The sequence below is a fragment of the Glycine soja genome, chromosome 17, assembly GCF_004193775.1.
Source record: "Glycine soja cultivar W05 chromosome 17, ASM419377v2, whole genome shotgun sequence".
Taxonomy (NCBI): domain Eukaryota; kingdom Viridiplantae; phylum Streptophyta; class Magnoliopsida; order Fabales; family Fabaceae; genus Glycine; species Glycine soja.
In genome coordinates, this window is record NC_041018.1 from 11,595,580 (window position 1) to 11,608,853 (window position 13,274).

Consider the following 13,274-nt stretch of genomic DNA (forward strand, 5'->3'; position numbering starts at 1 on the left):
ACAAATTCTGGTGAGTTTTTGATAATATGTCTTTATGTAAATGATTTGCTAGTGACGGACAGTAGTAAAGAAGATATGAGAGTGTTCAAAGGAAGAATAATGGAAGAATTTGAGATGTCTGATCTTGGTGAACTATCATACTTCTTGGGTATTGAATTTGTTTCTACTAGTAAAGGAATTTTCATGCATCAAAAGAAGTATGCAAAAGACATTCTGAACAGGTTCAATATGATGGAGTGCAATTCTATGATCACACCAACTGAAACTGGAATCAAGCTGCAAATAGATGGGGATGAGAAAGAAGTTGATCCTACCTTGTACAAGCAAATTGTAGTCTCATTGAGGTATCTATGTAACACCAGACCTGACATTGCCTATTGTGTTGGGTTGATAAGCAAGTTTATGGAGAAACCAAAGACACCTCACTTCCTGGCAGCAAAGAGGATTCTGAGGTATGTGAAAGGAACATTGGATCTTGGCATTTTATATCCTTACAGTTAGAATAATATAGAAGGAGAAGTGTTTGGTTATAGTGATTCAGATTGGTGTGGTGATAACAATGATAGGAAAAACATTGTTGGGTATGTTTTCAAATTTGGAATAGCACCAATCTCTTGGTGCTCAAAGAAGCAGAGTGTAGTTGCTTTGTCAACATGTGAAGCAGAATATATTGCTGTTGTTGCTATGGCAGTCAAGCTCTATGCATGGAAGCTTTAATGGAAGAATTGAACATGAGAGATTGCAGTCCTCTGAGGTTGTTGATTGATAACAAATCAGCAATTGATTTAGCCAAGCATCCTGTGGCACATGGCAGGAGTAAACATATTGAAACCAAGTTTCATTTCTTGCATGATCAAGTGAGTAAGGAGAAACTTGAATTGAAGTTTTGTAGGTCTGAAGATCAAGTTGCAGACATACTAACTAAGCCATTGAAGTCTATCAAGTTCAAGGAATTGAGAGACAAGTTAGGAGTGACATCCTTGACAAATTTGAATTAAGGAGGGATGTTGATATATGTTGCAATTTAGTTAGTTAGTTAGGAATTAGTTACTGATTCATTTTGAAGTTAGTTTAACAGCTATGAAGTTTGTTATAGCTACATGTGCAGTGTGTATAAAAATAATAGTGATCATCAATGAGAAGAAGAGTGTGCAATAGTGTGCATGAGAGTGCGGAAGTTTTTTTTTTTTTTCAAAATTCTAAGTCCCCTCTATTTTCTCTCAATTAATTTCTTCTTCATCTTCATTTATTCTTTAACTTTATTACATGTGATAACTTTATTGTTCCAACACTTACTTGTTCCTCAATCGTACAGTCATCTACCAATTCATGCTATGTCAATGACAGTAACTTCTTCGGTCGAGTAAATAAATAAAATTCAAAAAAAAAAAAAGCGTGAGAACACTGACGAGGTACACGGAACCTCGCCGGAAGCCAGAGACTCACCGATTAGTGCGAGGTCCAGCGGATCGAATTAGGGTTCCGGCGATGAAAAAGAAAGATCGAAAAAGGCAGAGAGTGGTGAGAAAAAAAGTGGAAACGACACCAACACGAGAAGTGTGTGACACTTTCCTTGCAAATTTTTTATTTTTTTTCTTTTTCTTATTTTTTTGTTTATATTCTTCCCTCAGCATCAAATTGTAATGCTATAGAGGAAGTATGTAATAGTCAATTTGACATTCTCAATTTGGCATTCCCTGAGCAACAAATAGAAATTATGTATTAAATAAAAATTACTTAACAAGGAGTAGGAAATTAATGCTAATAGATATGTTAAAGTCGAAGTAGACACTAGGCACAACCTTTATATTTATTGATATATCCCATTTTAATTCCTAATACATCATTTTCAATATAAAATATATTATTATTTCCTATCCATCGCCCAAATCAAGCACATAAAAGAATACTCAAAACAGGTTGCGCAATTGGAAAGGTGGGCAGCAGTAAATATTTTTCTTAATTCTTATAGATTATATTTATTTTACTTTTCGTTGTTTTTGTTATAAAACTAATATCGTGATTTATGATAAATTAATCAATGACATCATTATATCACATTTTCATTTAATTTTTAGTGATAACATTAACCATAATGATTATGATAAGTGACGGATCCAAGGTTCAAGTGTGTGGGAGTCATTGTGCCCATAATAATTTTTTTTACTAGAATATATTTCATATATTTTATTGTTGTCCCCATAAAAATATTGATATTGTTCCCATGTAATATTTTCTTTAAATGAATGTAAAAAATTACAAAAGATAAAAGAGATGATAAATTGGTATTAATTTTATCATTTTATCTTTTGACAATACTAATGATAAAAAAATCAAACAATTAAAATGATAAAATATGTTTTAAGTCTTTGGAGTACAAGTCAAACTTAATATAAAAAATTAAAAGAGATAAAAGACATGATAAATTGATATTAATTTTATCATTTTATCTTTTTTAAATTTTAACAATACTGGCAATGAAAAAAAATTAAACAATTAAAATGATAAAATATGTTTTAAGTCTTTCTAGTACAGGTCAAACTTGGTTTTAATATTTGTAATTTCATATCTATTAATTAAATTAGTCTCTATACTTAAAAAAAGGTGAATTTGATCCTTGTTACTACTTTTTAAAGTACAAGGACGAAATTATAATTTACAAAAACATAAGTATTTTATATTTTTTACCATGACATTATGGATATTTTAAAAATTTGTAATATTTTTCTAAGATCACCCCTAGTCATTTTTTATAAGATCATTTCAACTAATTAACAATCTTTAAAAAAATTAGTTAATTTAATTAGTGAAACTAAATTTGTCAATAATTTCTAATATTCTTTCAAAATTACTCGTAATATTTTTAAAAAATTAATCATCTTTCTCTTTTCATTTTTTTTCAACCAATTGCTACTTTTTTTTCCGGTCCTAAATAAGAGAGATATAATTTATCTCCTTAATTTCTAGCAATTATTATTTTGACTAAAAAATTATTAATTGATTAAGGATATTTTAGGAAAAAATAATTAATGTAATAAACAATTAGAAAAGAGTGTTGTATTATTTTTTTGAAAATGGTCTTATAAACAAAGATAGTGGGAGTATAAATGATTTTTTTGTCCCTACTAAAAAAAATTCCTGAATCGCCAATGATTATGGTGATAACAATAATAATAATAGTAGTGAATGACGCTTATGGTGGTAGTAACAATAATAGTAACAATTGTGACGTTTACAATGATAGTAATGATAGTGTAGTATTGACAATGGCGAGAGTAACAACAATAATAGGTCATTTTTTATAAGAATTTAAAAAGTTGGATGAAACTAAGTGTGTTGCATTATTAAATGCATATATTTTAATATTTAATTTTAGAGTTTATTTTAATTTTTAAGCCTTTATTTTAATATTTATTTTTATATATAAATTTTATTTGTCTCTACAAATGTCATTTTTTAATCGTAAATTATGTTTGTTTTTATCCTAATCCCCGTAAATTAATGATGTTGTGACATTAAGGTGTTATAATAATGTCATTAAATAATGGTGTAGCAAGATGACATAATCATTTTGTTTGACATGTCTTTATTTTTGTAACAAGTGACTATAGAGAGAAAAAAAGTTGTATAAATAAAAAATATATTTAATCCCAAAAATTATATTTTTGCCAATATTTTTTAAATCAAACTCGCTATGGAACTGGCCAGTCAAAGTATTAATTTAAGATTTAATAATTTAAATGTCGTTAAATAGATATTAATATAATAATTAAATAATACATAAATAATATTAAAAATATATTATCAAAATTTTATAATAAAAAATAAAGCATAATTTTATATGTTTTAACATTTAAAATACGTACAAAAGTTCAAATTAAATATACCATAATAGTTAAGCCAAAGTTTCAATAATGCATATCAATATTTATTAATAATAACAAGTTTATATTTAAAATAAAAAAGAAAACGACAAATGTATTAGATTGATTTTCATTTTCTTAAGAAAAAAAATCAAAATTATTGTATTTAGCAGTTTTTGTTGACCCATTGTAAATAGGGAAGCTTTCAGAATTTCCTTTCTAGAGAGGATTCCTAAAGATTTAGACATGACCTGTACATAAGAGGATTCTTACCTTATCAATAATGGCGATACAACATATTCAATGTAAAAGGCTTCTTTTTTTAAGAGAAATAATTATTATGATTACTGCTTAAAAATTAAAAGTTGTACTTGTTAGAAAGTAAGCGACTAATTTTATCAGAATCTACCATGGTCTTAGGAAGAATGTGTTATCTAAGGCAAGCAAAGAAAATTTCAAGCACCTACAATAATCTTTACCTAGCAGTTAGATGTCATCATAGTCATACCCACCAAGGTTTGTGTATGACATCCTTGGAGAACACGTACCGGAACCTTGAACTATAAGGTAACCATTCTATGATCTGAGATGGCTTTTTGCTGGATTTAGGATTAAGGCACTTCTGCATTGAATCATGCAGCTTCTTGTCAACACTCTCCTTGACCCATCCAAAGATATCGTCTATGCTTATCGATGCTTCTCTAGAAAATCTTTCCACCAATTTTGGAAGAAAAACTTTTCTTGACTTCTTCACAATTACATTTGCTTGGAGAAACTCTCTCTTGGAAATATTTAGTTCTTCACTAATATTTGAGGCTGAATAAACCTTTAGCTGCAGCGTTGTAATTTGCGACAACAAAATTCTTAATTAACTCTCTTTAAAATCCGGGTAACAGAGAAAAAGGGATATTATAGATGAAAAATCAAAATTGCTATCAGAATTCTACAGCATTAGTTTGGAAGATGCTATGTTACATTCTTCTTTAGCAAAAGACCTAGAAGTTCAATTAGTTTAGCAGAGAAAAAGTTTATGAGGGTGTCAGTCTTTATTATTACCACAGGATCTAACAAGGCTGCAGAGAAATTTTTTCCAATTTATATTCAAATGCATTTTCATAGCAAAATGTTTGAGAGAAAAATTACCACAGGATCTGACAAGGCTCCAGTACAAAGGGCAAAGCAGACAAGGGGTTGGGAATTAGTAAGACCCAGTTTGGAACTGAGAAGTTGTCTTTCTTCGCCACTTTTCTTCCACAAGGCAGCAGACACAATGCTTTCAAACCACTGCATTAGATAAAACAGCAAACAAAAAGAATAATTGTATGAAACATTTGATTCTGTCCTAATTAACATCAAAATAGGTGTTAGAAATTTTTACTACGAAAACTGCTTTCGAAAAGAAATTGCAGAACAATACCAGAAAATTTATGATATCTTTCTAAATTTATAATTGGAAGTTGTGCCACAAATTCAAATAAATACATCGATATCCTCCTACTAAAATAACTTAGGATTCGAAGCAGAAGATGCAAATCATACGGATAATCAATGATTTGTAACCCTCTACTGGCCAAAACAGAAGGAACAGGATAGGAAATTTAATAGTCGGACACTTCAGCTCATTAATGAAATCCACGTTTAACAGAATTAACCATTAAACATACAAAGACAATGTGTATTAAGAGTTACTGAAATTCATAGATGTGGTTAAAGGGAGTACCCGTCCAATCCGAGGTGTTCGGAAGCAAAATATCATTTGTTCTATGGCATTTGCACTTAAGATATGACCGCCAATGTTGTAAGCAGCCTGCACTAGACAATTGTACAGATCAATTGATAATAAGTATGATGTCTAGTAAAAAAAAATATGAGTTGTCAAGAAAGAAAGTTTATACATCAATGCTAATTTTGAATACGATTAGAGATGCTTGTTTCCTTCTTATTTTGTTTACCCTTGTTGGTAATGAGAAATAAATAAATTATTTGGTTGTGTTTGTTGTCTGAACTTCGCAACAAGAAGAATTTGAAGAAAATATAAATCTTCCAAGGGTTCAATTTAAGGTGTCAATTTCCCAAACAATTACAAGTGTATTATAGAAGGAAGAATAAAAAGGGAAATTAGTTTTAAAAAGGGGCATTTAGAAGAGTTGATTCATGCTATGGAGGAGCTCATGACATTGAGGAGGCGCCAATGGTTCTCAATATGGACCAAGAGGATGGGTATGAGGAAAACAACATAGAAGAACTGGAACCAGAGGTGTCATGCCAATGGATGGTGATGTGCAATCGAGGGGGCTAATTCAGGAGATTTATACCAATGAGTCATCGGCAATCACACAAGTGAATTTCACAATACACTTTAACCCAAAATCTTAAGACTCAAGTTCATAGGTTTTGTCTTCACTACTTATATGATGTTCAACCTTCTCATTTTTATATTAGGTGGGACTTCACCTCACATTTATATTTTATCATAAGAATCTTTCATGTGCTCAGCTGGAAGACTGACCCAACCTGAAACTATGCAACTGCAAGGAATGGTTCAGGACAGAAAAGTGATGATCCTCATCGATAGTGAAGCCAGCCACAACTTCATCTCCAGCCAGTTGATCCAAATTTTGGGGCTCTGTTAGTGGAACCCACTCAACCTTATCAAGTGAGATTGGGAGATGGTAATAGAAAGCTAACTAGAGGGTGCACATGGGACACTACACAATGACGGGATAATTTTCTGTTTGATTTAGGAGGAGTTGATGACGTGATATTGGGAGTGGCTTGGCTGGCTACCTTTGGGGAAGTGAAAGTAAATTGGAGGACTTTGAGCATGACTTTTGTGCATCAAGGTCTGAAAAATATTATCTGAGAACTCTTAAATACGGACAATTTTCGGCAAATTTCTCAAACTAGGTTACTTTTAGAAACTAATTCCCAAAATGGGGCTGTTTTGAAACTTTTTCCAGGGGGGGTCTGTTTTTGAAGGGGACTCGCCAGTGGGGTTGGCGAGTTGGACACGTGGCAGCGCCTGGTGGACTCGCCAGTGGAGTTGGCGAGTTGCTGTCCACGTGGCGGCCACGTGGCGGGTCCCGCCACTCGTACTGACGAAATGCTTTTTACGGAAAAAAAAATTTTTAACTTCAAACGCGTATAACTTTTGATAGGAATGTCCGTTTGAGGCCCATAATATGTCAAAATGCTCGAAATTGAATGAAGAATCCCTTGGCAAAATTCCCGAAGGGGATTTGGTCAACTCATTTTCCCAAAAAATGCCTCTAAGTAGCTCAAAAATAGGATTTAAGATTAAAAAAATGGGTGGTTGAATCTTAAATCCATTTTTTGGGAAAATGAGTTGACCAAATCCCCTTCGGGAATTTTGCCAAGGGATTCTTCATTCAATTTCGAGCATTTTGACATATTATGGGCCTCAAACGGACATTCCTATCAAAAGTTATACGCGTTTGAAGTTAAAAATTTTTTTTTTCCGTAAAAAGCATTTCGTCAGTACGAGTGGCGGGACCCGCCAAGTGGCCGCCACGTGGACAGCAACTCGCCAACTCCACTGGCGAGTCCACCAGGCGCTGCCACGTGTCCAACTCGCCAACCCCACTGGCGAGTCCCCTTCAAAAACAGACCCCCCCTGAAAAAAGTTTCAAAACAGCCCCATTTTGGGAATTAGTTTCTAAAAGTAATCTAGTTTGAGAAATTTGCCACAATTTTCTTCTAACTAAAGAATAAACAGAATTAAATAAAATAGCGAACTACCTTGTGAAACAAGGCTAGCCTCCTGAGAGAACCCTGGGGAATTCCGTATGCTAAATATGCCTGTCAACAGGAGATCAAAGTTAGGTATGCTTTAAAATTGGTAAAACAAAATTATTGTTGGTCATATGAATATTACATGCATCACAAGAGCATTGTGCACATTGATCCAGAACGCAATTTGTGCATCGCTATCCATTTGACTGACATTCACCCTTTCTAGTTGTTCAACTAAAACTCTGAATGTAAACGGGGAGGGGGGAAAAACATGTCAGATCAAGAATTCAATAAGAAATTTAGTGCATGAACAAAGTACTATTATAGTATAAATAAACAGATATCGAAAAAAAAAGTATAAATAAACAACTAAATTAAAGTACTTAAAAAAATCATATTTAAAAAATTGCACACACCCCAGATTCTCAATAAAGATATAGCAGAATGTAATTGTTAATAACTCGTGCTATAATTATCAAAGAACTCCTGCTCCCTGAATTTCCAAGCAAGGCAATATGTTGAAGGTTCATCACTGCCTTTAGATTCTTTGCTGATATTTTTAAGATTTCAGTTAAAACTGTCATACTTATAGAACCAACCTGTAATTTTTGATGGCATAAGAAGCATGGGAAGAATGACGTTTGTGAGTAGATATCCAAGAAATTTCAACTGCTGATTTGCAGGACCAGTCAAGATCGTCTCCAATACCATTTCGAGGCTGTATAGCATTAGTAGATGACCTTGACAATAATGGTGACCTACCGTTTTCAGAATTTACAGAGGTTGCACTACGAAGCCAGCAATATACAGTGGCCATGCATCTCACCATATCCTCAGAAAGCTTGCTTGGACACTGGTATAGATGGTCTTTCAAAGTACGTAAAATAGGAGTTTTCTGGATTGTAGAAATTTTTTCGTGAGCCTGACATATGATTTAGATGAGAATGATCAGTACAAATATCAAATATCACACCATTTAGATGCATGTAAGCATGCCAACATGCATGAATTCATATGGAATTTTTTTCTTTTGGTTACAATTCATACGGGATTTGATTTGATTTAGTTACAATTTTTCTCTGATTACTTGAACACTGGTTACTTCAACAGTGACCAATTCCTTCTGGTGTTCTAAATTCTGGGTCAAGAGAATAATGGGACTGGACCAGCTGGTGAACTGGCCACAGTCCACATGTGTGATTCAATTCTCACTTGAAAGCAATTTTTTTTTCATAAACCAGTATGAAATAGACTAAACGGATCAGTTCTAGCAATAAATTAGTGAACCAGAGACCAGTACATGTCTCAGTGGTGGTGTCCTGGCCCCTGGGAGCTTATGAATCTGCCACATTATCTTCAGTGCCAGTTCTGGCTTTAATTAGACTAGTTAGTAGTTATGCCAGTGGAGGTGACCTTGACAACAACAAATCATAAATACTTAATAGATATAAAAGGTCATCTAAGAATAAATTTTTCAACATAAATTAAGAAAAAAAATTCTTTTTTCAAGAAAACATAATATTCAATACGGATGACATACCGAAATAATCATATACGAGTTATATATCAATTTAAAAATTCTACACAGCGGTTGAAACAATGAAAACAACAGGAAAGAAAACTAACTGAGAAAAAACACGATTTTTTTAAAATTTTCTCTTAAAAATATTAATTTTAAAATTTCGGTTTGATGATAATTCAATGTCAATCAAACAAGTAATCACTGAACACGTAATATGCCTTTTCTGGTTCAGTAAACAATGCTTTCGGATATTATATTTGAGCCATATGCTATCCATTAACAGCAAAAGCAAAGGAATCAGTCAATGCACATATAATAGAAGATCAATAGTATCAATGTAGATCATACCTTGGTGGAATCAGAACAAGTCTTTTTAAAATAATTGTTGCCTTTACCACGTGATAAAGGACCATGATTAGACCCAAAGATTTTATTCCTCGAGTCATTATTAGAAACTAGACCTTGCAGGGTTCGTAGAGGGAATTTTTTTGATGAACAGAATGCACTTGAAATTATACTCGGATGCTTCCTGGATCCTTGCCTTGTATGAGCAGGTGAAGCAACAGCAGAACTTTGTTGAGAAGTTGACCGGCTAACACACTGTTCAAAAATACTCCTGTACAGAGAAAGTACTTGCTGCTCACGGTTTATAACCTCTTCTTCAAGCAACTCAATTTCAGCAATCAAGTCTTTTGTCTAAGAAAATGGAGGGAAAATGGAAGAAATAGTTATTTATTTTCCACTAAGCGTACATTAGTAGACGTATTAGAATGTATATTATAAATTTAAAAATTACATCAAACAGGAACCCTCATGTCCATGCCGCATATTCGAATCAAAATATACTATCTACCTATCAAGTGAGAGTGAAGAGTCCCTTTTAGTTATATATCATCGAATGAGGATCCTTTACATGAGAGTTATATATCATTTCAAAACTGTGCCTCAGATTCCCAAAGGCTATAAGCTTAAAACACACATGAGAACTACCCAGAGCTTAATTTGTATGCACTATTAGTGTAAAAAAATTGTTAATAAGAAAGCATGATTGACATAACTTTTAAGATAGTTATTATAAAATTAATAAATTTATAAGAAATTATTTACCCTGTTAGTACATACATTAATTTATCAACTGCATAACATGGTTTCCCAAAAGTTAGACCATTAGGTAGAAGCTCTAGACCAAGAAAGGTTTTATCTCTATCACACCCTATCTGACCTTTGCAGCTTAAAGTGTGTACAAAGCACAGGATCAATCACATCTTATTTTAATAGATTAGAAGAATGACAGAGCGGTGGTCAAATTTCTGACCATTTGGTCGCAGAGGTTCTAATATCTTATTAAAAGACATAAGCATCCTGAAAGCTTAGTGTGTTAGTAGATGGAGGCTTAAAAATGAGCTGCACGTTGAAAGGAGTTAAGCTGAGAAGGGAATTAAGAAGCCATTTACGAGAATGTTATCAAAATTCAGTAAGTGACCAGGTTCAAGTGTAGGATTCTTCATGTTTTATGCATCTTTTACAGAGGGCATCAAGATTCTTCATAATGCAATTTGAATGTCATCTTAGTTCTAATATGAATCAATGAAATGGTGCAAAAAGTGAAATCAGGACTGAAGTTCGTTACTTGAGATGCAATACAGATTTACTAACATGATAATAAGCCACATATAAAGTTAAACGGCTAAAACTTTTATTATTTCGTGGTAACTTGGATAAATCTTGAAAGCCATTAAGAACATAAGACACGAGAATGCCAAATTACCTGGGCAGTAAAGTGCCTGTGTCCAGGAGATAAAGTACTTGAGGCTCGACCCATCGCCCTTTCAAGCAGAATGCGCATGGATCTCTCCCGCTGTAACCGTAACTGTAGTTGCTCAACCTGCAAATCATTAGAGTGAGGGTCTCAAACTTTGCTTATCTTCGTATACGTATTATCTAGAGTTCTTTTTCCGTTGTTTTCTTGAGCTGTAGATGATTCCGAAAAGCTACTTGGTAATTCCACAATAAAGGACTTTGATGGGTTTTTGTTTTCTTATGAAGACTGAAGAGATTATGCTAAATTTATTCTAGAAACACTAAATTTTTTTATCAATAAGTTTCATGATGATATCAATCAATTTTTTTCGCCTTTCTAAAGAGAGCTACCAAGCTCATACATCCAGTGGAATTGGCTTTGACCCCTTTGTTCCTTTTCCCCCACTTTTCAATAATTTAAATTATGCAGCCAATTTTACTACGGTTGAATGCAAGCAAAACACATGAAAACCAAGAAGCAGAAACTCGGTCAGAGTCATCTCAGCATGTAGAGAGTCAAACAGAATTGTTGAAAAGAAATTTTGAAGTTAGGAACAAAATAAGAGATAAGTGCATACATCTTTTTCTAAGAATGCTCTATGATTTGAAGAGGTATTCTTGTTTACACGAGTGAGATTGTCATGCAACGGACTCCGTAACCTAGAAGCACTCACCGAAGATGTTGAAACCTGTCCAAGCCATGATAAAACCAAACCAGAGAATTATCTTCTGACTAACATTCAAAACGACGACTACACAGTGCATCTGTAATGCAATAATTGTTTTGTTAAGAAGAACTATGAGATGTGATTTTGAAAATTTAAAGACCAGATTTAAATTGCAGTCTCACAAGGGATTCATTGTGGTCTTTCTCGAGTGGATGCGAGGCTCCACCACCTCTTGCGTTTGCCAGGTTCCTTTCAGAAGCACTGAAAAGTTCATAAGAGAAAGAAGAAGAAAAAAACATGATGTGCACAAAATGAATCAGCTGAAGACAAGACAACAACTGTAATAATGTGTCTAAAGAAACTAGATCAGCATTACCAAGTTTTCCAATTCTCAGGAAACTAATCTTTCACTAATTATACATTGAACCAGAGCCAATCAGCAAAGATTTATTAGCCAAACCAGTTACTTTGAAAAAAGAAAAGCCAACCTTGAGGCAAATTGAACCCAGAAGCCAAAAATCTTTTTCTCTGGATTGGCATATGTTATTTATTAATTATTAGTTTTTTTTAGCAGAAGGAATTAAACTCACTACTTTTCCCTCCAGTTTTTCTTCTTTTACCACCAACCCAACCTTATAACTTTCAAAAGCCAATTTTTTTTTTTTTTTTTTTTTTTATCTCAGTTGCCTCCTAAAAACATATTTATATCCAAATTTCTTCCCCATATATCTATTCTAATATAATCTTGCACTTTTCCACCGACAAAATTTCACACTAACACCCACACATTAACACAGAAAGAAATACATGAATCCACTAAACGAGAAATACATTAGTATTATTTATATCCAATCCTATTATTCATCATCTCATTGTAAATAATTGAATTACTAAAAATAAAAATAAAAAAGGACCTCTTAGATCGTCTGTGTTGAGGTTTGGCATGCGGAGAATCTCCATGATCCTCACGCCCACACGCTTCTGCAAACACGCGGAACTCGCTCATTATTAAGTCTCAGCTTAATGTAGAATGCGCATGCAATGTTCTAACTTGTTCAGTTTGAGAGTGATATATTAATTTGTTGGTATTATTTTATTGAGAGGTCGTCAAGTTTTGAACCCGATATAGAATCATAAATGACAAGTAGAAATATCTATGGCGCAGGAGTGGAAGAAAGGAAGTGTGGGGTCTGCCTGGGTGGATTAATTGAATACTACGAATGAAGAGATCAAGATCGAGCGAGAAGAATAATTGAATGGAATGTGAATGCGAATACCAAGTGTAAATAGTTAGAGATAGGTTACCCAAAGAGTGCGGCAACGAGACAAGATAGGTGGTGTCCCCGCAATTGAATTCGAAGGGGTTTGGGTCGTTGAGCGCATTCAATGATCGTTCATCAACCTCGATCCACACTCTCTCTCTCTGTGTTACTTGGTGTGCACGAAGTTAAGATGAAAGAAAGAGTGAGTGAGTTTTGAGGTTGAATGCTTCATTGATTGATTGATTTCCAATTCCCGCTACTGTTAGCATTTAGGGTACGACCTGCATGGGAGATGTTTTTCTGATATAGAAAGTTTAATTACTAAACTGGGATGTAAACTTTATTATTTAATACTACTAGGGCATGCAAATGAGGCACTTAGTCTCTCTCAAAAAATTTAAAATAA

The 13,274-nt window shown here is 33.4% G+C and overlaps 1 protein-coding gene across 1 annotated transcript; it reads right to left on the reverse strand.

Moving 5' to 3' along the window:
* Nucleotides 1-4,240: 4,240 nt before the first annotated feature.
* On the reverse strand, nt 4,241-12,844 carry LOC114392622. The gene is made up of 11 exons (XM_028353821.1): nt 12,521-12,844; nt 11,789-11,867; nt 11,517-11,627; nt 10,907-11,023; nt 9,487-9,834; nt 8,216-8,538; nt 7,759-7,858; nt 7,623-7,682; nt 5,584-5,670; nt 5,007-5,147; nt 4,241-4,695 (listed from the first exon to the last, which is right to left on the reverse strand). The coding sequence occupies exons 1-11, from the start codon at nt 12,610-12,612 to the stop codon at nt 4,366-4,368; spliced, it is 1,788 nt and encodes a 595-aa protein (XP_028209622.1). The 5' UTR covers nt 12,613-12,844; the 3' UTR covers nt 4,241-4,365.
* Nucleotides 12,845-13,274: the final 430 nt, after the last annotated feature.